The sequence below is a fragment of the Gopherus evgoodei genome, chromosome 5 (genome assembly GCF_007399415.2).
Source record: "Gopherus evgoodei ecotype Sinaloan lineage chromosome 5, rGopEvg1_v1.p, whole genome shotgun sequence".
NCBI lineage: Eukaryota > Metazoa > Chordata > Testudines > Testudinidae > Gopherus > Gopherus evgoodei.
Window position 1 is genome coordinate 49,281,067 of NC_044326.1, and position 27,826 is coordinate 49,308,892.

A 27,826-nucleotide genomic window follows, 5' to 3' on the forward strand; every position below is an offset into this window, starting at 1 on the left:
CAGCCCTACTTCCCATTATCATCACTACCTGAGGTATGTATCTACTTACCCCTGCCCCAGATCTGATGTCAGGATTGAAGGTAAGGGTAAGGAGGCCTGCCACGGTCACCTCTGAACCCTGACCCTTCATCCCCTTAATACACAAGAGTAAAAACCTGTAGTCTGGCAGGGTAGGCTGGCTGTCTACGTACCATATTATGGATGCCTGAACAAGATATGAACTAACAAAGCTATGGCTTGTCAACAACTGTGGTCCAAAAAAACCTTTCCACTCTCTTTCCTGCACTACGCAGGATCAGCTCCTAGGTTATACAAAAGAACACATTTTTAAAATCTAATCACCATCTCTCCTATTTGCTTACTTTTTATATTTCACTCTGCTTGGCACGTGATTTTGAAAAATAATTTCCATGTTTTTTCAATTTACATTTTTTTCTTGGGTGCTAACACAATGCTGCAATGTTTGAGTTGCAAATGCTGTAGTAAAATGTTCAAATCAAAAACAAAAAATTGCCTTTATTGGCATTTTTTTAAGCAATTCAATCCCCTGTAAAAATATTTCTGTTAATATTAAATGTTGTAAAGCTTAAGTTACACAAACTCTACATTTTGGCATATATTCACATACAAGTCTAAGCCATGTCTTGGGTCATTTTTTCCCCTGGAAAACAGGCCCTCATCCTGCAAAGTGTTCTGTCCTACAGTAGTCACTTACATAGGAACAGAGCTAGATTCCACATCAATACGTTTGAGAGTTTAAGAAATAAAATAAGGACCAGGTCAACTACCCTGTTTACAAGGGAAAGGCATTTAAGATCAAGAATGACAACCTGAGCAGACACTGTGTTGATGCTGGGTCACTTGAATTTTGCTCATTTTGCCCAGGGAAGGCATACTTTAGTTGTTCAGAGTCCTGTGGCACTTTATAGACTAACAGACGTTTTGGAGCATGAGCTTTCATGGGTGAATACCCACTTCATCGGATGCATGTATTCATCCACAAAAGCTCATGCTCCAAAATATCTGTTAGTCTATAAGGTGCCACAGGACTCTTTGCTGCTTTTACAGATCCAGACTAACACGGCTACCCCACTGATATTTAGCTGTTAAGCAGCTGCCACTTCTGAGATCACGCAAGAACACTGTTACACTAAAGAAGCAATTGAAGGATGATTGGAGAGTTCATAAGGTCTTCCTACATCATTTATAATGAAGTCAATGTGCCAGTCAGAAAAGCTGCATTTGTTTGACATACAGGTAATCTGTTGGTAAGTGATTCAGGATCTATTCCTAGAATCTAGGAAGTGATGCCTGAAGTTGTGGGTGCCTCATTCTTCACTAGGAGCAACAAGAGTTAAGAAAGGATGCGCTGTCACTTTTTCTAGTTCTTCCTTATTACTGATACAATATTTTGCACTTGTATGCACCACTTTACATATTCAAAGCACTGTGCAAACATTAACTGCTAATCTTTGCTTCACTCCTATTAGGGAAATACATAATATTGTACCCAGGTTTGGGTCAGGAGCAACCACAGTTTGAAGTTTTCCTTAGCAGAGATTCTCTCTCATTTACTGAATGAAGGTACGGTAGAGAGAGTAATTACATAATGTATTAAGTCAAGAGACATTAATAGCATTTGTTCTGTGTTATTTACAAAAATGATTTATAGGACTTGACACCAAATCTTGCAATAATGCCAATGTAGTCAGGTGATTAAAACACTATTACATTCAGTTAAAAGTTGCCCCACACACTGTCCTCGGGGCTGGCTGCTGGACAGAGGAAGGAGACCAGGCATGGAAGGAATGAGGCAGTACCGCTGCACCGGAGGAGCTGCCGGCATGGGGCTGCCCAGCAGCCCCACATTCTGCTCCTCTTCTTTCCGGTATGCCATATCAGCTATAAATATCTTGCTGGTATTGCAGACCAGCCATACCACCCTACTTGCACTGCTGCTCACAGCACTCTGGTCCATCTAGAATTTGCCGTTTTTGCACGTGTCATGATTAGGGACAGTCTCTCTTGAGTGCACACCTCAAGTGACAGAGCTGGCCTCCTGCCCCTTGTTCTGAGTGGAATCACACTGTCCAGCCACTCTGAAACTAGGTCTCTAGGCTGCAGGCCCCTCCTCCCCCTGCACCCATATCTCAACCTGTTAGCTAAACAGCCCAAGTTGAGATTGGCACCCATAAACCTTTTCCCTTCAGGTGTCAACAACAATATAAGTTTGAAGTGACCCAGAAACAACATCTTCAAAACAAAGCATTATTCATTAACCCAAAGCACACAGAGCAAAGGGTTAAAGAACAGAGTCCTACCCGTATATTGTCCCTTACCTACACTTTAATCTTTCCTTGAACACTTATTTAAATTGCCCTTAACCCAGCTAACTCCCATCTCCAGGTAGGAGAAGCAGATTCTCCTGCCTGCAGCATGCATACTTTGCTTTGGTGTCTCCTTGTCCGACTGTTAGCTCTCCCTGTCACTCCCTCGGCAGCCCCCTCTCATTCCCATGGGCAGCATCTTTAAGAATTTGGGACCCCACTTGATCCTAGGCCTTCAGCCTCAAGATGAGTAAACTATGCAGCCTGGTGGGAGCTAAGCAGGGCCATTCCCTAATTAATAGTTTACCCCTTTAATCCCTTAAGGAGCCACTATTTTGGTTCCTGTTTGCTTCCCCCTTAACACCCTCTTTGATTTAACTCCTGGCATTTGGGCAGGTTAATATCAGACATAACCTGAGCGACAAATGTTATTTATAAATAAAACCCTACATATAACTCCCTCATTCTTCACAGTAATGCAAAAAGAGAACATGAGGGAAATGGCTAATTATAAAACAAATAAGTAAATAACGAAGTTTGGTGAATGTGACAGTATCTCCAATGTTTTGAAATGTAATGGATGCAAGTGTAGGAAGCTTATTTTCATTGTCTGAATAAAGATTTTTTACAGAAATATTACTCTGATTTTATTCATTTCCACATGAAGGACTCAGGAGCATAATGTGGAGTAACCTCTGATTTTATTTTTTTTGACATTTAACAAGACTCAAATAGGCTATTGATTAATGTGGAGAGAGCCCTGACATAATCATCATTCCTCCAAGGACAGCCTGCTAGAGAAAGTTCCTGTATGCAGTTTAATTTCTGCTAGAGTTTGGCAATTTGAGCACACACTTTACAATAACTTTCTATCCACACCGACTTTCATCTCACAAGTCATAATTTTTCTATTAGTTTGAAAATTCAAGTATTTTTCAGTAATAACCAACTATCAAAATATCTGTTAAACTATTTTCTTAGAATTGACTGGAAATATAAATGTGTTTCATTATCATTTACCTTATCATTGACTACGCTTTTTCCATCCCATGCCCATCCTCGTTTTGTGAAGTAATTTACAGTGGCAAATTCTATCAATGCAGAGAATACAAATGCATAACAAACAGCAATAAACCAATCCATGGCTGTTGCATATGCTACTTTGGGGAGGGAATTTCGTGCACTGATGCTCAATGTTGTCATTGTCAACACAGTTGTTACTCCTGTAGAGGGTGGAAAAAAAGAAAATGTCAGCAATTTTAATTGAATTTTGAAATTGAGTAAGATTCAGAACAGGAGCATCTTACAGTACATTTCTAAGAGTTATAAAAATGCTTACATAATGTTCAAACAGTATGGTGGCATACTAGATGCACCATATCGAAGGTGGCAGCACCTTTTCCTTTGTAACCTTCTAGTTTTGATTCACTTCCCCCCCCAATAAAATTTTGGTGAAAAATGGCTGAAGATACAGTCTTGAAAATACATGCAGATTAATCAAAAAATGGGAAAAAACAATCAGACTTTTAGGGGGAGAACTCTACACTGTGGCAACTAAATAAACTAAACTAGTTTGCTTAATGAAGTGTGTCAAATCACTTTGCAGCAATATAGCAAAAAGGACATGTTGATGAGCACTTGTAATGCCAATAATCCCTGCCTCCTCCCAGTTTCCTGCCATTTCCTAACCATAGAACCCAAGAGATGGTCGGTCAGCCTGGCTTCAACTGCATTGCAAGCAATGTAAAAGAATTAATGGCTATCTTTCCAAGGAGCAGTCTTTTGTGTCCACTTTCAAAGACTATACATGTATGGCAGCCATTCTGACTAAGGACAGCCTGTGGTTTCACTCCCATGGGGAACAATAGGAGACAGCAGGTATCTTTGTTAGTGGCTGTCTCACTGCCACATTCAATTATTAAGTGAGGTAAACTGGTCAATTTCTCATTGAAGTAAAACGGACAATGTTATAGTACAACAAATTAATTGAAACTTTCAGATCTACTATTTGTATTTAAACATTAAAAAAAACAGGGAAAACAAAAATACTCTGTGCTTCATGAAACCCCAATAGTGGATGATAAAGCCATACTCAAAACAATACAAAAAACGGGATATACATAAAAAAGCTATATACCAATATAAATTATCTTTTAGTCCACCCATTGACACAAATACACCAACAATTACCCTACTAAATCAACCCTAACCAACCAGAGTCACCAAAATTATACAACTCTTCCATCTCTGGAATGCCATTAAAAATGTTTGTGTCTCCGGATAAGAAACAATATAACAATACAAAGTTGTACACATACCAGAGATAAATATATCCACACTAATATTGACACAGTCAAAAGAGCCTCAGTGACAAAAAAGAATTACTAATAGCATCTCATAGTTCACAATTCAAATATTGCAAACAAAAAATATTTGTTATAACTGGTTACAGTTACTAAGAGGAAATAAAATCAGATCCCGAAAAGAGCAGGAATAATTATTAACTCCACAGGAGTACAGGAAGGAATATCAGCATCAGCCAAAGAATGGAGAATTCAGGGAGGGAAAACTCAGCAAGATCCTCCATCACTGGAAATCAGTCATCCAGGCTCTGCAGAATGGGGCTCCACTATGTATGTCTCCTCTACTGGCAGGGTGTTTTTAAGCACCACTGGGAAAGGAAAGGAAGCACAGAGTGGGTCTGTTCAGTCCCCTTCTGCCTTTGCTGTCTCTGTTCCCCTTCAGACCCTAAGCAAGGAATCTCCCTCTCAGAGAGGATTGTGACGGGAAAAGGAGACTAGGCAGACAACCTTCATTCTTTTCTTCCCCATTCTAACACTATTACATTAGGCAGCAGCAGCTACTCTGAAAATAACATTAAGAAACCTTCACTTAGAGAACAACCACTCAAGGAAGTTCTTGTACAGAATCATTTTATTTTCCCTTTCATCCTGCAAAAGGCTTTGCAAATAATTTTCACAAGATCCTTGCTTCTTTACAAAAAGGTGTCCCTCTGACTATTGCCTTATGCGAGGTCCCTCAACTTTAACTTTGCTTCCCTATAATTTCCAAGAAAGAACATCTTAGTGCCACCATCATGACAAATCCCAAAGGGACATGGGTTTCCTTGGAGATCAATCTCTGGCTAGATCTTTAAAGTGGCCTGGCTCTATGTTCAGTTTATTTTATTGCACTACTAAAGTTTTGACACCCACATGATTGGCAGCCATAAAGCAGCCATAGGTACTGATGAAGGGCCTGAAACACGACAGAAGCTGCTGCTATATGGGTGTCTGAGCCTCCTTGAGCATTGTTTATGATGCTGCCCACATCAATATATGATGATACCAGCTGCTTGATTTCTAGTCCTGACAGGTTAATATTGAGCTGGTTACAATCTGAAGCTGGAGGCTGCTTGATGGTAATGGCCAGGGCCTTTGTTTTATTCTGATTAATAACCAGACCAACGCAGGCTACTTCTTGCCTGACCAGACCAGCCATCAACTGCAGCGATTCATTGAACTGAGCCAACAAGACAACGTCATTGGTATATTCATGACCTCAAAGCAGAATGGTGCTCAGCTCAACACCATCCAAAACTGCCACCAACCAATCAATACTGATATGGACCCACAATGGTGGCAGCATGCAGCCTTGCCAAACTCCTACAGACATAGGAAACCATGCCATGTATCTGTCATTGACTAACACAGCTTTCTGTTCCATTATAGAGCTCTTATACTAATGACGCTTTATCTTTCTAAACCCCAGGTGCAAAGGACATCCCCCAGTTTCTGCCATTTATTTTGGTTATATGCATGTCTATTCAGGCTTCTGAGCATCATGATGGATTTGGCTTTTTTCTCTACTGTTCCACATAATGTTTTTCTAGGTTGCTCTCTTTTTCTCTTCCCAGGTGGTGTCCATATTTTCACATGACGTGAAAGCCCTGTTGGTGGCATCCTTAAATCAGATTCTAAATATGTCCATCATCATCATCATCATCTTACCATGTTTGATGCTTTAGGTTGGTTTGTTCTACCTAAAATGTGTGTTGTTGCAAGAACCTTTGTCCAATGGACTATGAAAATCTTCCACAGGCATTTATTTTGGAACAAGTTGATCTTATTAATTTCCATGATCTGCTCCATATATGAAGCCGGACATGATACCAGTGTTAAAAATTCATATTTGTGTTATCAATGCCAATTATACTACTTTTCCAAATCTTTTCAAGTTTATTAACATTATTTGCTGCTTTTGAGATTTGTTCTTGACATTGAATGATTAACTAATATAAAGATAGTAGATTATATCTATGGAATAGCAAAGAAGAAATAGTCTTACATAAAAATAAAATACCGTGGCTAACATTTTCAAATGTAGGCATCTAACTCCATATTAGACACCTAAATAAGTGATCTTATTTTCAAAGTGTAATAATATTTCCCTTTTATTCATAATCACACTTTGCTTCAGAGAGATAGTTTAAGTACCCTAGTGAAATATATTCAGAGTTCCATTTATGTCCTGCTAGTGTGATTTATTGATTTAGAAGTAATCTCAGAAACATTAGTGACTGATCAATTTAGAGAACTCATGGAGGATGGGTGAGGTCCCATAGGACTGAAAAATGGCAAACATAGTGCCTGTCTTTAAAATGGGGAACAAAGAGAACTCAAGAAATTACAGATTACTCAGTCTAACTTTGATACATGGAAAGATAATGAAACAAAATATTTAAAAATCAATTTATACACACCTAACTCCACCAGAGAGGTCCTTTGGGGCCATCTGCCTGTCCCAAGTCAGGATAAAGGAGGAGGGTTGGGCGTGGGGCTAGCAACTCCACCTCGTAAAAAATCAACCTGCTACAGAAATGCCAACAATAGAGATAACAGAGACTTTTACCCTGGAAGATGCAACTCGAAGATGCATGACGCTGGGTGGTAAAAACCGTGAGGAAGCCACTAAGCCCATTACCCTTCTTGCAACCAGGAGGATTACCATGGGCACATGGAACGTGAGGACCATGTACGAGTCAGGAAAGACGGCGCAGGTTGCAGCAGAGATGAGGAGCAACAACCTGACCCTATTAGGCATTAGCGAGACAAGATGGACGCAAGCGGGACAGAGACGACTGTTGACAGGAGAGCTGTTGCTGTATTCAGGACATGAAGAGAGCGACACACCGCACACACAGGGAGTAGGCTTCATGTTGTCCAAGCAAGCACAGAGAGCACTGATTGGTTGGGAGGCACATGGTCCCAGGATCATCACAGCATCCTTCAGAACTAAAATAAAGAGGATTAAGATGAATGTTGTTCAGTGCTACGCTCCAACTAATGACAGAGAAGAGGAGGACAAAGATTATTTTTACAACAGACTCCAGAAAATATTAGAGATTCTCCCAGACAAAGACATCATCATCCTTATGGGAGACTTTAATGCCAAAATTGGACCTGACAACACAGGATACGAACAAGTCATGGGGACCCACGCTCTGGGAGAGATGAGTGAAAATGGAGAGAGATTTGTGGATCTGTGTGCACTTAACAACCTGGTCATAGGAGGTAGCATCTTTCCTCACAAGCGGATCCACAAGAGTACCTGGGTATCACCAGCAGGCATGACAGAAAATCAGATCGATCATGTCTGCATTAGCAAGAAGTTCAGAAGATCCTTGCAGGACGTTAGAGTTAGAAGAGGAGCAGATGCAGTGTCCGACCATCACTTAGTGGTGGCCAGATTGAAGCTGAAGCTGAAAAAGAACTGGATAGACACGTCAGACAGAAGAGTGAAGTACAATGCTAGCCTTCTGAAGGACCATAAGACCAAGGAAGATTTTGGATTGACGCTGAAGAATAAGTTTTCAGTATTACAGGATCGGTCTGAGGAAGAGGAAGACAGTGTACTAAACAGATGGCAGAAAATGAGAGAGACTCTTAGGTCAGTATGCCAGGAAGTGCTTGGAATTAAGAAACACCAGCAGAAAGAGTGGATCACAGCAGAGACCTTGATCAAGATAGAAGACAGAAAGAAGAAGAAGGCAGCGGTCAATAACAGCAGGACTAGAGCAGCAAAGGCCAAAGCTCAAAAAGAGTATGCTGAAGCCCACAGAGCAGTGAAGAGAAATATCAGGAAGAACAAGAGAGAGTATGTGAATGAACTGGCAGCAGAAGCGGAGCAGGCCGCATACAGCGGTAATATGAAACAGCTGTATGATACTACCAGGCGACTGTCTGGAAAGTTCAGCAAGCCAGAACGTCCCGTTAAAGACAAGCAGGGAAAGTCTATAACAGGAATAGAACAACAGATGAACAGATGGGCGTAACACTTTGAGGAACTCCTGAACAGACCAGCACCACCAAATCCACCAGATATCAACCGAGCCAACGAGGACCTCCCAATTAATTGCGATAAACCAACCAGAGATGAGATCAGAAAAGCCATCACATGATGAAGAATAGGAAGGCGGCTGGACCTGATGACATCCCAGCAGAGGCCCTGTAAGCAGACCTAGATGCTTCAGTGGAAATGCTGTACCCCCTCTTTGAGAAGATAGGGGAAGAAGAAGTGATTCCGGTGGACTGGAAAGAGGGACATCTCTTCAAAATCCCCAAGAAAGGAGATCTTAGCAACTGTGCCAATTATAGAGGAATCACACTCCTGTCGGTGCCAGGGAAGGTCTTCAACCGAGTCCTCTTAGAGAGAATGAAGGATGGCGTCAATCCACAGCTACGAGATGAACAGGCAGGTTTCCAGCAGAACCGATCATGCACGGACCTGATAGCAATGCTTCGCATCATAGTCGAGCAGTCTATTGAGTGGAACTCCTCGTTGTACATCAACTTTGTTGATTATGAGAAAGCGTTCGATAGCGTGGATCGAGAGACCCTCTGGAAGTTCCTTCGGCACTATGGCATCCCAGCAAAGGTGGTGAACCTGATCAAGAACTCATATGACGGTATACACTGTAGAGTGATCCATGGAAGGAGCTTACTAACAGCTTCCAGGTGCAAACTGGAGTCAGGCAAGGATGCTTGTTGTCACCACTTCTCTTTCTCCTCGTCATCGATTGGATTATGAAGACATCCACTTATGAGCGTAGGAACGGAATCCAGTGGACGTTGTGGACCCAGCTTGATGACCTGGACTTTGCTGACGACCTTGCACTCCTTTCGCACAGTAAACAGCAGATGCAAGAGAAGACCAACGTAGTGGCAGCCAGGTCATTACAGGTTGGCCTCAACATTCACAAGGACAAGACCAAGATCCTTAGGATTAACTCCATCAGCAATGACCCAGTCACACTGAATGGAAGCCCTCTGGAAGAAGTGCAGTCCTTTACCTACCTAGGTAGCATCATCGACCAGCAGGTTGGCACAGACACAGACATCAAAGTAAGGATTGGTAAGGCAAGAGCAGCCTTCTTACAGCTCAAGAACATCTGGAGCTCCAGAGAGCTGTCTTTGGCAATAAAAATTCGACTGTTCAACTCCCATGAGAAATCAGTCCTACTGTATGGAGCTGAAACCTGGAGGACAACCAAAACAACCATCAGGAAGATCCAGACCTTCATTAATAGCTGCCTCAGAAGGATTCTCCAGATCCGCTGGACAGACACCATCAGTAACATCCACCTCTTGGAGAGGACCTGTCAACTCCCAGGAGAGGAAGAAATCAGAAGGAGAAGGTGGGGTTGGATAGGACATACACTACGTAAGCAGCCAACTAACATCACCAGACAGGCACTGCGGTGGAACCCCCAAGGCAAGCGGAAAAGAGGCCGTCCAAGAAACACCTGGCGACGCAACCTTCAGGCTGATAGCAAAAAAATGGGCTATACCTGGAACCAGCTAGAGCGAATGGCCCAGGATAGAGGACTCTGGAGATCTGTGGTTGGCGGCCCATACCCCGATTGGGGTGACGGGCATGAGTGAGTGAGTGAGTTATACACACCTTGAGAATAACAGAGTAATAAGGAATAGCCAACATGAAATTGTATAAAACAAATTATACCAAACCAGCCTAATTCCTTTCTTTTACCAGGTTAATGACCTAATGGATGGGAGGGAGGAGGGAACTGATGATGTCATATATCTTGATTTTAGTAAGGCTTTTGACAGCCCCATGTGATATTTGCATAAGCAAACTAGAGAAATGGGGTTTAGATAAAATTACTAAAGGTGGGTGCACAACTGGTTGATAGCTACTCTTTTAGCACAATTCTTCAATGGTTTGCTATCAAACTGGTAGAACACATCTAACAAGGTCTCGCAGGGGTCTTGGTCTGGTGCTATTTGCTATTTTCATTAATAACTTGGATAATGGAGTGGAGGATATGCTTACAAAATTTGTGTATGGAACCAAGCTAGCACTTTGGAGGACAAGATTAGAACTGAAAATGACGTTGACAAATTGGAGAACTGGAGTGAAACCAGCAAGACAAAATTCAAGAAAAATAGAAAGTACTTCACTTAGGAAGGAACTGCAAAATGCGGAATAGCTGGCTAGGCAACAGTACTGCTGAAAAAGAACTGGGAGCTATAGTGGATCACAAACTGAACATTAATCAACAATGGGATGCAGTTGAAAAAATGGCTAATATTCTGATTTGTATTAATAGGAGCATCAAATGTAATACACAGGAAGTAACTGTCTCTGCTTGGCACTGGTGAGGCCTCAGCTGGAGTACAGTGACCAATTCTGGGTGCCACACTTAAGGAACAATATGGAGTAAGTCCAGAGAAGAACAAAAAAAATGATAAAAGGGTTAGAAACCCTGACCTATGAGGAAAGGTTAAAAATACTGGGTATGTTTAGTTCTGAGAGAGAAAAAAGACTGAGGGGGGACCTAAAAACTGTCTTCAAATGTGCTAAAGGCTGTTATAAAGAGGACAGTAATCAATTGTTCTCCACATCTGCTGAAGGTAGGACAAGTAGTAATGGGCTTAATCTACAGTAATGAAGATTTAGGTTAGATATTAGGAAAACCTAACTATAAGAATAGATAAGTACTGGAACAGGCTTCCCAGGGAGATAATGGAATATTCATCACTGGAAGTTTTTTAAGAACAGGTTAGACGAACACCATTCTGGGATGGTCTAGTATGCGCGGTCTTCCCTCAGCCCAGGGGGCTGGACTATATGATCTCAAGATCCCTTTCAACCCCACATTTCTATGACTCTAAGTCATGTAGTCTCTCTGTGCCTCAGTTCCCTACCTGTAAAATGGAGATAATAGTCCTTCTCTACTTCACAGGCATGCAGATAAATACATTTGAAATTATGAGGCACTTAGATACTACGGTAACAGGGGGCATGTAAGTATATGAGATAGACAGAACTCCTTGATCTCAGCTGCTGAACCCATTCACTATCTCCCTCCTTGCGTCACACTCTGGTTTGGCTGAGGGGGAAGGATTTGGCCCAGAAGCACATGTTCACTAGAAAAAGAACTGCAGTTTGCACACTGCAATATTTTCAAATGATGTGGGACTTCCATTCTGCTTAGTTTATAAATAGAGCTAGAAGTATATATAAATCTACACAACACTAACATTTGTTGATAGTATAAATGAAATATTTCAGAGCTAAACCTCAATATAAATACAAAATTTAACTTGAAAACATTCAAGATTAGAGCCTTATTACTTTATATGCAAACTGTTCCCTTTAAAAAAAAAGGCAAGGAAATCTCTGTATGCTACTTTCATATGCTAATTCTCCTGAAAAACCTCAGGACTGTCAGGAGAGCTGTAGCCTGCACCTGAAGGTTCTACAAACAACAGCACTTTGTCACTTTCTGTAATAAACTTGAATCAGAAAGGATCTTTGTAACAAGTTCCTCTGCCTGCTGAGCACTCTTCATGGCCAGAGGTCAATCTGTGGAAGCCCACCTCTGCTCCCTCCTCTTCAAGGCCCCTTGCACAGACTTCTTCTGTGGTCAAAAGAATCCTCCTTGGGCTCTGGGTTTATGCACGGAAAGTAAATTCAAAATAAAAAAAAAGTCCAACAAACATGTTTTCTCAGGGCCTCCCCTGCCTCAGCAGGCCGCTCCCAGCCCATCCTAGCTAGAGATTTAGTCCCAAATCCCAAGACTCTGCTCAATCCTCAAAGTCTCTACTCTCCCTAAGCATGCACACATGCTTGCCACTTCGGAGTACTTTTTATGAATCATCTGATTCCACTCTTTCAGTAAGCAGGGTTGGCTAGCCCCAGGCCCTCCAGCCCATACAGGGCAAGCCACCCAATAAAAAGAACTAAATAGTCTTCAGCTCGTTTCAGAAATGCTAACTGACCGCTGCAGAGGTTGCCTAATGCACATGCCATGTATTCCTCAGAATACTCACCAAAGACTGTTCTTGCAGGTACAGATTCTCTGTTCAGCCAGAACGACACTTGGGAGAGAATGACTGTCATGATGCAGGGGAGGTAAGTCTGAATCACAAAATAACCAATTTTTCTCTTTAAGTGAAAATGAGCTGTCATTACTGTATATTCACCTAGTATATGAAAGAGAAAAACAAAAAACCCTATAAAATGAACTACCAGCCTCCATAAACAATTCACTTTCCTGGCAATTAAAGGTAGCATGGTACATATATGTGAAACAAATGGCCTGTAGATGCAGTCTACAAAACTATTTAGGCAGAAAAATCCTACTGAATGTAAATTAATTTTTTGACTTTGACTCTATGGGCTGTATCCTACTATCACTGAACTCAAAGAAAGTGTAGTCATGGGCTTCAATGAGAGCAAATTTGGATCCAATATTTGTCCTGCACAATATAGTCTAGAAGTGAATTTTTATATTTACAAGGAAAAAACTGTGAACCCTAACATCATTGTCATGGCATAATCTTACATGTTCATATGCATGCGCAGACATTGGTGGACATACAAAGTCCCACTGAAGTCAATAGGGCTCCATGCAGATGCAAGGGTCCACTATATCTATGAGCCTGTGGGATATACCAATAGGAAATGCTAATAATCCATTGTCCAGGAGAAGAAAAAAAAATCAAATCACACCATGAAAGTAGTAGACTAAAAAATGGCACTTCCAATTTTTCACCTTAACCAAGGTTTGGGTTACAAAGATTCATAAAAATCCTTGATATTAGATTTCATGGGAGCCCTGTGGAAACAGAGATAGGAAGCAGTCACCTCCACTGACACTTGCTATTTCATTAAGTGTCAAGGAATTAGCAAATTGTTCTTACAGGCTGCTCATAGTATACAATATTACTGAAATGGAGTAATCTTATTACTGCCAATACTGGTTTTGGCAGCCTAATGACATAATACCACCAGCGTCTTCTGCTTATTATTGTAAAGCAACGATCCTTTTCTTCCAATGTATTTTACTAACCTGTACTCGATTTAACTGTCTCCTTTCCAACTGTTTGGCCTAGCAAATCATACTGATTCAATCTAGAGCCATCCGGTGCAACCTGTACGGAATCAGATGCATTGTAAGTCCAAATGTAGGTCACTTCTGAAGTTGTGTAAGCATCTATGGGAAATTGTAAGAAAATATTTTGTCAGAATTTTAGAACAAAAAGGGTCCATAATTTGCAACTTCAGGGCATAAATAATTAGGAGAACTACTTAATTATTTTGCTAAAACCGTCATTATAGTCTAAGACTGACAGGGCAAAATAATATTTAAATTGCTTGAGAATATGTAAGTATGCAAGCCTCGTGGTATACATGCAGCACAGGACTATATAGTGTTAATTTTCATTGATATAACCAACTGAATACCATTGCTGTTGAGTTACACGCAAAATCTATTTATAAATGGTTAAAATATTCATTGGAGATTACTTATTAAATGTGCCCTAAAATCCAAATCAGAGTGGGCGCCTGGGTCAATTATTTGTTATGTGTAGAGCAGATTAACTTTCTGGAAATTTGTTTCTGCTCATCTATAGAGTCTGAAATGAGCTACAAGCGTTTCCTGCTCATTTGATGTTCATATCTACATATGGTGTTGCAGTGTTAGGCAGACCCAAGAGTCACTGGTCCCTGCTGTCTCTGGGCCTGTTTTTTCCCCCTTAAATTTCACTCCATAACCTGGCCCCTCTGAAAGGAGTGGGAGACACAGAATGTTGGAGCTGCTCACACAGGACACTCTAGAGGATAGCAAAAGGGAAAATACCCACTTTGCCAAGGAGCACTATGAAGGGGCCCACCCTCACTCCTGTAGAGAGGAGACTAATGAGCTATTCTGGGCTCATTCAGCACCAATCAGGCACATCTCTAAGGCTTACTCTGCCTGGAGCAGGGAATCTTAAAAAAGGAACATTATCATAGGAAGGGGTTGTGAACAGGAAGAAGATTGCTACATCTCAGAGACTGCTGATCACAGGGACAGATCAACTAAGAGGGAGACAGTCGTAGGCCTCACTGCCCTTGAAACTACATGGAAAGTCAAAAGCAGGGTACCCCCAGAGAAGAAGCCGGATGTAGACCCTAATTAAAGACACTATACCAAGTGATAAACCAAACCCCAAAGGGCTGCCTAAGAGACAGACCACCTTTGCCTCTCTTTTCTTTTCCTTTGATTCCCCTCTCGCTCAAGGGAAAGAGAGAGAAAAAAGACCTTTCTGCTGTTTGTTCAATTGTATTTGGAAAACCCCTCATGAGCTGCAAAGAGGGGAAGGACATTATAAACAACTTAAATTGGGGTCTGGTGGGGGCTCAGGGGAGCCCCAACCCTCCCACAAGATTTTTTTTTTTTTGCAAAACTAATAGCACTGCCAACATAAACTAAAAATAGAAGGAACAAAACTACCAGCTTTAATGCATCTTCAATGACTGGGAGACAGAAAAACACTGAGTATGTTCAGCACCTCTAGCGTCCCTTAAAGGTGGATGTGGTCATACAGAGTGAGAGTGTGTTTTTCTGTTTGTTGTTAGGATACTGGCTTAACACTTGCTGCATGGGATGCTTGGGGCTGTTTATTACACAAGAAGTAGGAGGGTGTTTCAAGCCTGGGATGCAGCATGGAGCAAGACATGAAGAGCAGATTGGGAGAAAGGTACAAAGGAAACAATAGGAGGGAGATTTGTGCAGAACAAAGGCCATGAGATGGGAAAGATATTTCCATTGCCGTAATAGAAGCTGTATACAACACTTAAAAAGTGATTCAGAAAAATTGTCCATGTAATCCAAATAAAACCACCAAAGGGAATAAAATTCAAAAAATAATATAATTCTGTCCTTTAAGTTGATTTTGTAAAAGAAAGGAACACACTTTTCCAATCTGATATCCCCAATCGGCAAATGGGGCGTGAAGAGAGGAGGCTAAAGCACTGATGGAAGAAATCACATTCAGAGTCTGATAGCGATAAGTAAATTTAAGTCCTATGCTGTGGCTATAGTGCAGGTGGAGAAAGAAATGCAATATATCACATAGCTGAATTTCAGTCATTTTCATCTGAGAAAGCTCTAAAGGTCATGGAGGAGCTTCTTCATGCAACCAGCCATACCCCACATGGCTAATAAAATCTAGCAGAGACAAAAATTGCAGAGACTGTTAACACTTCCCTGCAGGATAGTATGTTGTCAGCTTCCTACATATATGCAGCTGGAAGTCTCTTGCCTGACAAATCATCATTACAGCCTTGTCCTTAACCTTCCCATTTAGGGTTAGGTTACTGAGAAGCATGCAGTAAGGCAATTCTGGTATCACCTGTTATCCTATGATTTCTCTGATTCTTTCACTTTGACTTTTATCCTGGGTATGGCAGAGAGATTGCAACAGTCTTGCTGGTTGATGATCCTCCTTAGTGACAGTTTACACTGCAATAAAAGACCCGTGGCACAGCTGCAGCTAGCCCAGGTCAGCTAACTCGGGCTTGCTTGTGCTGCAGGGTTATAAAATTGCTGTGTAGCCATTTGGACTTAGGCTGTTGACCAGGCTCTGAGACCCTGCAAGAGGGAAGAGTACCAGAACCCAGGCTCCAGCCTGAGCCCAATGTCTACACTACAATGTTATAGACCCACAGCCCCAGTCAGCTGACCCAGGCCCATCACTAGTCTTTTAGACATACCTTAAGTGTCCATTCTGATTTTTTTAGACTCATCAGTACCCTTTGATCATAACGCTCCTCATGACAATTTGTTCACACACCCAAAAACCCTAGTTGGCATAGCCAGACTCTCTTAAGCTCTTTCCTCATACTGAAATTCCAGACAGTAATGTTGGACACTGAGTTCAATGGAGCTACGCTGATTTACACCAGCTGAAGATTTGTCCACATATGTGTAAACCACAGTCCCTCAGGTGCTCAGCTTTATTTTTATAATTATTCATGTTTATCATCTTGTTCTCTCCCTCATTAAAAACAGAAATATACATGGGACTCTAGAAATGATTATAACTTAGAGAAATTAAACAATGAAAAAAGTAGGAGTAAGAAGAAGCGAGAGAGACGGAAAGTGGGCATACGCAAAGGCATGCGTGCGAACTCCAGCAGTTCTTTAGCACTGGGACCTGCAATGTGCAGGAAAAGAATCAGCTTTTCAAAAGAGAAAATATTGTGAACAAGTTTCAATTCTTCCTTTTCCTACAGAACCTGAAGCCTGGGAGAAGCCAAATAAACAAAATAAGCACTAGCACAGTCAGACACAGAACAAATCAGTTACCAAAAAGCAGAAAAAAACTCACTCTGTCTAACATATTCAGTTCCAGACAAATATGTTTCAAACCTCTGTGTACAAATAAAGTACTGCTATACAGTGATAGCTTTGTCCAAGGATATATTTCAATGGGTTTGTTTCACGTTTTGGGATTACCTCTAGTTTTATACTTTTGCTTTGGAATTCAGCCTTTCATAACACTTTGTCTTCAGACCAGTTCATTGCTATATAAAACTTGTTATTTTACTACTACACATGGCAAATACGCATTTATTTGTACTCAAAATCCTGGGCTCTCTCTCTGCACACAGACAGTACTGGCTGCAAGATCCATATACTATTATTTCTTAGTTGATTTTATGTAACACTTCTGGTGTTATGTTGTTGTGTTACACAGTTTAGGTAACACATAGCTATATTAGAATATTAAGCAAAAGATTACTTTCATGAGAAAGAAATTTGATATGTATTCAAAGCAGGCTTGCAAGAGTCGACCCTACTCAGTCTTCACTAGGCACAACTCCCGTTTGCACATTTTCTAGTAAAAAAAAAACAGACCAGAATCTCTAGCCCCTTCTATTTCAGTGCAAAAAGGAATAAAAGCTATCTGTATCTCTGCAACCGGGGATTCCCCCCACATGGAGATGATCCCAGAGGGCACAGACCTAGTGCAGCCCATTCCTATGTCTTTTCCCCATACACATCAGAGGCATGGTCAGAGAGTACAGGGCTCTGACAATGCCCAGTTTATGAACAAAATTACCCCTTTAGTTACCACCCGGTTGAATATAGGGGTTGCTTTATACTCTATTAGTCCAGTCTGAAATCAGCCAGAGAATCAGATAGCAGTAACCAACACCTACTCTTTTGTGGTCAGCAGTGAATCTGCTGCTATCTCTTAAAAGAAAATAAAGGCAAGAAACCAAGGAAATAGATACAATATTTAAAAATCCCCAGCTATTATAAATCATGGGCCTGATTCTGATCTCACTTATAACAGGAATTATGCCACTGAAGTTTATGAAGTTATGTTGGTATAAAAGTGGTGTAAGTGAGATCAGGATCAGACCCTACATATTAAACTACAAAATGTACCCTGTAACTTTAATCTCAATAAGTCATTTGCTGCAGCCTTCTCTGACTAAGACTGAAACAACACATACCATTAAGAGAGTAAATGCATTGCAATTTAAACTATGCCAGTTAGAATCTTTAGAAACTTTAGATATATTTTTGAATACATATCTTTGTTTAGAAAGCTTCAGTTTACTATGTATAAATACAATACTTATATTGCATATACATAGGTCTTGATTCACCACTGTGTTACTGAAAACAACAGAGTTACACTAACATAAAACTCGAACAATGCAGTGATAAATTAGCCCCACAATATTTTTAGTTAAAGCAGAGTCCAGGGATTTTTCAAATGCCTTACAAGATAGAACACTGAAAAAGATCTCACCATGTCAAAATACATGATACAGTATAACTTTCTGTGCCTACATAAACCTGGGCAATGACAATTTGTGAAACAAAGTGATGTTGAACCACACAAGATATTCATTAGCCAGCGGCTATACTTCTAGCTATGTACTTACAGCTGCCAAATTTCAACGGGCATGAATGAGCATCCATAGGAAAGTCTTCCAAGTGCATTGGACATTCGGCTTGGACTGTAAGCCTAAAAGGCAAAAGAACACTATATGTTTAAATAAGTTAACAAAACAAGAAAATTGATTCCACAAAAAATGAACAGAGTTCATGCTGATTTGGGAGAGGAAATTGCAGTGTTATTAAACTAATTAAATTTTAAATCACCTCTTCCTTCTTCACTTTTATGTGGTCCTTCAGAATACATTGATTTATCACATCAAAAACTTACAGCTGACTTAAAAAATATGAGGAAAGGTCATTTAAATGAAAATATAAATGATATAACTCTGGGTTGTTCAGCATAGTCATTGTCTTCTCCTAATATTCAGAGGCACATGTTGCATAACTCCTAATAATTTGTTACAAAAGCACATAAAGCACAGCTGATTTGCTTAAGGAATGTGCTCCACTAGCCTCTGAACCATATTTTTTTTTAACTTCTTAAATGGAAAGTGTGAAAAAAAATGCATTCATTTTCAAAAAAAGGCTCTTCTCATTCCTCAGTTTACTACACTGCATACTCTAATGCCAAACCATGGAATGTCCTGAGCGAACGTGCTTACATCAAACTCAAGGATAAACATAATCTTAAAACATATGAAATAATTTCTCTCAGATTTTTCATTTGGATTAGTTTTGATTAAACATTGAATTGCATGAATGGACAGGTCCCCAATACAGACCATCTCTAGGTACAGCAAGTTATGAAAAGAATAAATACTAGTAATTACAGACTGAAAAACAAAACTGTCTATATTAAAGCAGGCAGTTTATTTTCCATTACATAGGTTTAGTGCTTCATTTAGCTTCTCAAGATTCATAGTTAGAAGTTAAGCAGAAGGCTTATACTAATCATATGGTAATTTGAGACGTGTACAATGGCCAGTTCTGAATTTATAAAATTAAAGTGATATAAGACATGAATTTCACAGCTTCAAGAGCAACATACCTCTATGTAGTTGATTTATAATCGTACACAATTGCATGATTAATTTTATCTGGCATAATCTATCAGTTTACATTAGCTGCCTCTTTTTTTAAATCTCTTCTAATTGGGTGGAAATGGCATTTTCTCTTATTTGCAGCACAGAATTAAAGACAAGTTTCTGGATGGTTGACATTTCAATCAGTTAATACAAACATGGATTCAAATATTGATTTGATCACAAGTGAAAATACTATAAATGGTGATGGCCTCAATTTAGTTCCTAGTAAACTTTTCTATGCATAGTCAAACCATTACATAATTCAATATGATGAGCAGTCTATTTATCAGGACTCAGAAGAGTAACTGCTTGGCAGTTGTACAGCAAATCAGGATTAAGGTGCACTGACAGAGCTGTAAGACTGCATAGTGCCTGATTGCTTTGTGGCTCATGATTTATGCCTTACTCTAGCTGAGGAGATGGTGTCCACTTTCACAATCAGTACAATTCATTAAATTTGTTCAAAGAAAATCATTTAAAAATAAGTCAGAGGTTTTTGGAAATTGTTATACAACGGTTTTAAACTAGGATTCCCAACTTTCTAATTGCACAAAACTGAACACCCTAGCCCCAACACTTCCTAGAGGCCCTACGGTTCTGCCCCACCCCTTCCCAAAGGCACCGCCCCACACATTCTCTCTCCCTTGGTGGCTCACTCTCCCCCACCCTCACTCACTTGCACTGGGCTGGGACAGGGGGTGAGGGATCTAACTGGGGGTGTGGGCTCCAGGGTGGGGCCAGAAATGAGGGGTTCAGAGTGCACGAGGGGGCTCCGGGTTGGGATGCGGGAGGGGGTATAGGCTCAGGGCTGGGGGTGTGAGCTCTGGACTGGGGTCAGGGATGAGGGGTTTGGGGTGTAGGAGGGGGCTCCAGGCTGGGGGATGGGGCCAAGGGATTCAGAGTGCAGGAGAGGGCTGTACATTGAGGCAAGGAGTTGGGGTGCAGGAGGGGATATGTCTGGGGTGGGGGTGCAGGCTCTAGGGTGGGGCTGGGGATGAGGGGTTTGGGGTGCAGGAAGGGGCTCCAGGTTTGGTGGGAGACTCAGGGCCGGGGCTCAGGATTGGGGCACGGGCTTACTTTGGGCAGCTCCTGGTCAGCGGCACAACAGGGCTAAGGCAGGCTCCTTTCTTGTCCTGGCTCCACACTGCACCCAGGAAGTGGCCAGCAGGTCCAGCTCCGAGGTGAGGAGGGACGCAGGAGGCTCCATGCGCTGCTCTTGCCCAGAGGCACCACCTCCGCAGCTCCCATTGGCTGTGGTTCCCAGCCAATGGGAGTGTGGACCTGGTGCCTGGGGACAGCGGCAGCATGAAGAGCCCTGTGGAGGCCACCACCTAGGAGTTGGACTTGCTGGCTGCTTGTAGGACACAGCACGATGCCAGGTAGAAACTAGCCTGCCGTAGACTCGCAGCATCACCAACTGAACTTTAAATGTCCTGGTCAGCGGTGCTGACCGGAGCCGCAGGGGTCCCTTTCTGACCGGGCATTCTGGAAGGAAACTGGACACCTGGCAACCCTATTTTAAACTGACCAATAAAAGCAAGAGCACTGCAACAGAATACGTAAATAGCAAATTCCACATCATACTGAGACACTTTCTAACTGAAGGTTATGTTTTGCTCTTACTAATTTTCTAATCAAATTGACTCTTTAGGTACATTTTTTTTTCCTAAGGATGACTTTGCATTTTTCTTAGAAACTGATCATACACAGGATGTAAAAATAAAACATTTTTTTAAAAATGTGTTAACAGGATACAAAGAAAATGTTGTTAGTTAATGTATAGTTAATTAAGATATGCACACAGGACTTTGAAAGCCAATTTTTCTCCCTCCTCATTTCTCTTAGCCAATAATCTGGGTATTTAACTCCATCAAATCACTGTCAGTTACACACAAACAATTCATATAGTAACAAGATGTTTACTAGAAATCACATGCCAGTTTAATCACTGTACTATCAGCTGGTCATTGAAGTTGGTAAATTGTTAACGCCTAGCTCTTATACAGTGTTTTTCATCCATAGATGTCAGAGCAATTTACAAAGGAGATTAGTATCATTATTCCCATTTAACAGTTGGGGAAACTGATATACAGGTAGGGCAAGTGACTTGCCCAAGATCACCCAGCAGGCCAGTGATAGAGATGAGAATCTGACCTAGGTCTCCTGAGTTCCAGTCCAGAGTTGTATCCATGAGGCCACAAGTGAAGCAAAAGAGTAGCCTGGAGACTGAAAATGCTATATAATTTCTATTTTCATATTCTATTGCAATGCTGTTACTTGTACCGGTCAGTTTAAAACCATTGTATAACAATTTCCAGAAACCTCTGACTTACTTTTATATGATTTTCTTTGAACATATTTAATGAATTGTACTAACTGTGAAAATGGACTCCATATCTCCAGTTGGAGTAAGGCATGAAGCATGAGCAATAAAGCATTATTCCTCAGAAAAGCCATGTAAATAAATAATGTGAATACAGACAGATAAAAAGAAGTACCTCATGGTATACAAGAGAGTTCCATCATCCTGGATTCGTAGTAGTTTGTTTGGCATTGTCATGTTATGAGCAACTGACTTCTTCCCATTGTGAAAGAATGTGTCTGGGGTCCAGATTTTGCTAGCCATTAAGTTGTTCAGTCGAAGGATGTTCATTGGGCCTTTAAACTTCAACCTCTCATCTTTCCATTTTTGACGGAAGAAAACATCTATTGTGTACTCCTATAACGGAAAAAGACATTATTTTTGTCATAATGAACATCAGTCTGTTTTCCAAGCACAGAACACTAAAATGCTGGTTGTACAAATTCTGTTAATAAAAGTATCTGAAGGGGAAAAGTGGTCAACAGCTATAATTGTATAATATCGAGGTTAATGAAGAGGAACTTAGAGAAAGCATTTAGGGTCTATACTCCCCTTGGTAAGGGCACATAAAGTAATACTCATTAACCATAATAGACATGCTACGTTAGTATACATAAGCCCTAATAATTAGATGACTGCAGTGCAAATCAGTTTTCATAAACATTTTTCCATTTTGTTCAGAAGAAATGAAGATCAGTACAGATCAAATTAGAATGCATTACTGCAGCAAAAACACCTGTAGAAGGAAGCCAGTACTACAGTAGCATTGAGAATGGCCATGTTTTGAGCCAAGAAAACAAGCATGTTCAGAAAGCGCAGGATATATCCTGGAATATTAATAAAAGAAAGATTATTCCCATGGGAAAAAAAGAGTCAGTAACAAGGCTGTTGAATAATTATGGGCTTTACTAGCATAAACACATAGATAAGGAACAGTGAGTTATACCACTTCACTGACATATGACGAACAAAAGGGGGCAGACTGTCTGCTAAAATCCATGCCTATGAAAGGGGCTGATAGAAGTGTGCCTTGGTGTTTAATCTTGGGAGAAATTTGTGCTCAGAGAAGGAGGTTGTGTAAGAAGATTGATGTTCTACTTCCAAGTGCATGAGTCACTAACTGCTATCCCACTATTCTGTAGACCAGGGGTCGGCAACCTTTCAGAAGTGGTGTGCTGAGTCTTCATTTATTCACTGTAATTTAAGGTTTTGTGTGCCAGTAATACATTTTAACATTTTTAGAAGGTCTCTTTCTATAAGTCTATACTATATAACTAAACTATTGTTGTATGTAAAATAAATAAGGTTTTTAAAATGTTTAAGAAGCTTAATTTAAAATTAAATTAAAATGCAGAGCCCCCTCCCGACTGGTGGCCAGGACCTGGGCAGTGTGAGTGCCACTGAAAATCAGCTTGCGTGCTGCCTTCGGCACCCATGCCATAGGTTGCCTACCCCTGCTGCAGACATTCTGTACACATCTTTAGGATTGTTTGTTGTTCTAGCTAAGAAAAATATTGATTAAAACTATAAGTATATCAAGTAAGTTAAAATTATATGTGTAAATTATCTAGTGTTTTGTAACTATCAGTACTGCAGATAAGTTGGAATTTTAAGGGCATGAAAATATTATAGGTATAAAACTGTAAATCGTTCATTTGCAATATTATGTCTTCTGGTGCAGCTGCAATTTTGTTGTATAGCTGCAACATGTAGCTGTACATTTAAAATAAATCAATATGTTCCAATAACTGTTCTATTGTAATTACTTTGCAAATACTACACTTTATGGAGATTGTCTTATGGGCACATTATACTTGAATGACAATTAAATATCCTCTTGTAATCCAATCAGTATAAAAGAAAAGTTAAAAGTAGTTTCAGTTACTACACTTGCCTCTGCCACTTTCAGTAGTTAGACAGACACATACACATGACTGTATGTCTGTCTCCCTCGAACCCCTCTGCAAACAGAGGAAACTCACACAAGCAGTTCTCTGCAATGGACTCGTGCCCACATGGACCTTCAATGGAGCTCTCTTTCAGGAGTCCATCTGCAAAGAGCTGCTTGTAAAATCGGGACCTATCTGACTGTATACAGCAAACAACAAAACTAGTTCTACAAATATGCAAAAAGTAAATGAACTGGAAAAAAAGAGCATTTCCATTTACAGATATTGTAAAATTAGCAATTAAACATTTTTTCAGGCAGATGTGAGAGTTTTAATTTAACGGCATCCCTTTAAAAGTCCTTGCAAATCCTTAGAAGAAATTTTGCTAAATGCAGCTACTGAATGAACCAAACTGCCGGTGAAAGATTTGATAAATCATTTCAGTATCAAAATAAAATTTATTTCTGTACAAGTTGCAAAGTTTCTGTTGACTGAATCCTAGTATCATTTACACAAGCAAATGACGGAAGAAGTGGATCTTTGAAGTAGACAGAACTCCTCTACAACAGGGAGAGTAGAGATGGGAGATCAGGCCTTTGACAAAGCTCTCACACTGGCCTCCTATGGTTGTTTACAAATACTAGGGAAAATGGGGCGGGGTGGGGCAAAGACCTTGTGGATTTCAGCCAGAGCAGGACCTTGTTGATTTAAGATCAGGGGCAGGAACTACACACCTGGGGTGAAATCATGGCCCTATTGAAGTGCCACTGATTTCAACAGGACCAGGATTTCACTTGGATGATCTGCATACAGAAGAGGAGCTATGGGAAATACTGTCCCAAGCACATAAAAATAAAAACATTCCTAGGACATCGTCCTTCATAAAAACTAAAAGCGAAAATGTGGAGTCTAATGTACCCACGTAGCACACTGGGCAACATTAGCGCTCAATAAAGTGAGGAGCTGAAGGCACTGAGCTGAACCAGGCACAGTAAGAACAAGCACTGGGAAACTTCCTCAGTTTTGCCAGTGCAATCCAACCTTGACCTGTTTATTCGTTCAGAATAGCATCCTTATCTAAACAGCCCCAACTCCTACAGAATATTCTAAAACTACAACAAGAGTTGTGGGGAGTCTAGTGTGTAATCATCATAAATCCAAATCTTATTTTTCCTGAAAAAAAGGAAATAAGTTTGAGGCATGAATAGGCAAAAGAAATATCGTTAATTAGTAACGTTATGAAATTAGCAAGTGCTCCTGGGCAGCGGAAGCACATATTACATGACAATTCCCACTTGCAGTGCTCATCACTTGCAGTAGCTTCATTCTCTGCAGAGGTAGAAGCAGCCACCTAGTTCAGTGGAACTAGTGTGAGAAACTCTTAACCAGGTATTTGTAATACACCATATCTATTGCAAATGTTGGGCTTGTGGTTTAACAATAAGCGTACTAGAAATGCACTAAAATTGCACACACCTTGAAATACTAGAGGAAGCAAAAATCAGAACTTCAAAATCTATTTGACTTTGAATTTACTAAAATACTTTATTACTCATGGAATCATATAGCTGAAACCTTTATGGCTCTCATGTCACTGCATTCATGCGGGAGGTGAGTGGGGGAGGAAGAGACAAAGGTAACTATCCCAGAGCTACACTGAATATACCCCAAATAATGGTTTACTTTTCACTTATTAGTTCTATTTCCTCTGATGCTACCTTCTATTTGTAATCATAAAAAGAAAAAGAAAAAGCTGGCTTAAATCCATAAGTTACTCCGGCTTCCTTAGTAATTATAAAACATATTAAAACCTGGAAAATTGTGCAAATCATACTGCCATATTTTATCCCTTAATATGCATGCTTTATATAACTTTATTGTACCGGCCAATGCGTTTCTCCTCCAGTAGTTGCTACATGTTTCAGAGTTTGCTGTAAGTAAATTTATATATCTTTTGGTATGATACTGCCTCTAACTTTTTGCTGAATAGTAGACTAGTCTCAAATATGGTGGGAATTCTTTTAAAATATTCATGCTGTAAATGGACCATTTTGATTACCACTACAAAAAGTTTTTTTCTCCTCTCCTGCTGGTAATAGCTCACCTTAACTGATCACTCTTGTTAGAGCGTGTATGGTAACATCCATTGTTTCATGTTCTCTGTGAATATATCTATCTTCCTACTGTATTTTCCACAGCATGCATCCAGTGAAGTGGGCTGTAGCCCATGAAAGCTTATGCTCAAATAAATTTGTTAGTCTCTCAGGTGCCACAAGTACTCCTGTTCTTTCTGCAGATACAGACTAACACGGCTGCTACTCTGAAAACTGTCATTAAAAATATCTGTCTGCATATACACAAATCTAAATGTCTGCCTCTGCTATTCTAGTGTTTCCATAAACAAAATATATATAAGGGTCCTATTCATTACTGCATTGCACCTTGTGTACACAATTATACATGAGCAAATCAGAATAGCAGTATTTTACACACACTTCACACAGATCGAAAAAAATCTATGGAAGATGCAAAGTAGGGGGAAAAAAATCAGAGCCTTAAAAGCATTTCTCTAACAAAATTGTCAACCTCTATAGATAATTCTAACCTCTCTGAGGTTAAGGGGGAATTTCCACTCTTCCATCTATACTGTTGCATGTTGTGTTCTGTGCAGAACATGGAATAGAGCAGGGATTGAGCCACATCATCATGAGTGTGTCTCGTGGTCAACCTCCATGTCCATTTGCAATCACCTGGACCAATTCCTACCCTATCCACAGTCATATAACGTCACCATGGCAACTTCTGCACTGAGACTAGAAAAATATTAGAAAAGTATTTTGGCTGTCTTTAGTGTGAGAAATGCTTTGTCCTTTTTGACTAAAGTCAATCTTTCTGTTTATTCTATTCATTTCATTGCCATTCTCCATCTTTTCTGTTTCTGAGCTTGAGCCAAAGAAGAGAGTCAGCACATTGAGACTAGCCAGCTCCCGGTGGACCACCAGTAAGCGTTCCACAGATCACAGCATAGGAACCACTTCAACAGAAGATCAAAAAGGATAATTTTCCCCTCAAAATGTGTAGTCTGAGGGGAATGGATGGTATGTAAAGTGACATTCTTTGTGTTACTCTGTCCTATAAATCTGGTCCTCTATATTGTTATACAGAGGATTCAAATATTTGGTCACATATTGGTGACCAAATATTGGTCTGCAATTATTGAAACATAGTGGTCTCCAGCAAAAAAAGTCAGCATTTGCCAAAAAATACACCACACATTTACAGAAAGCTTGCCTAGTCTAAATAGAAGGAGAAACTGTGTTCTCAGATACCACTGTGGGGTAGCTGATGGCAAACATTTCCTAATGTAGACTACTGCTTTGTACAAATGTAGAGATGGATTCTAGAAAAAAAAGAGCCTTGAACCAATACCTTGAATTTGTATTACAAATTTTACAGGTACTCTTTCATTGAGAAAGATGTATTGTCAATATACTTGGCATTAGTCAAAACAATATTCAGCACAGTATCTCCATTAAACTAGAAGAGCATACTTTCAGTATTACAGAAATCTTCCAGTGCTGATTTCTGGTCTAATGAATACTCCCTGCTGATTTGTATTTGAGATCATGGTCTCACAGTTGTATTCTAATACTGTACATTTATACATGTTGCATTAGCTATCAAATTTGTATCCTGCCATTTGCTGTAATATTTTATATTACATGGTTAGAATTGTTGGGCCTGTTTTCTCAGTGACTGGACAGTGGAGTAAAATTATAGGGATTTCATTCTTTTTCTAGTAAAAAGTTGTTGTACTTGACACCTCTGTGAGTGATGACATTAGATGTACATCAGTATCTCTGGAGCAAAGTTTCAAATTGAGTCAAGTCTGAGCAATTCTCTTCCCTTATTTGAAAATCTTTATTATGAAGGCTAGATTTGGACAGAGA

The 27,826-nt window shown here is 40.2% G+C and overlaps 1 protein-coding gene across 5 annotated transcripts in view; it reads right to left on the reverse strand.

The window, feature by feature from the left end:
* LOC115651895 (gamma-aminobutyric acid receptor subunit alpha-2) overlaps nt 1-27,826 on the reverse strand; it is a 328,838-nt gene that overhangs the window by 8,698 nt on the left and 292,314 nt on the right. For all 5 annotated transcript variants that reach the window (XM_030563162.1, XM_030563166.1, XM_030563164.1 and 2 more), the window contains 5 exons: nt 22,124-22,344; nt 18,585-18,667; nt 13,705-13,848; nt 12,683-12,835; nt 3,348-3,550 (listed from right to left, as the gene is read on the reverse strand). In XM_030563162.1, coding sequence (XP_030419022.1) covers nt 3,348-3,550; nt 12,683-12,835; nt 13,705-13,848; nt 18,585-18,667; nt 22,124-22,344 — 804 coding nt within the window. The remainder of the gene's footprint in view (nt 1-3,347; nt 3,551-12,682; nt 12,836-13,704; nt 13,849-18,584; nt 18,668-22,123; nt 22,345-27,826) is intronic.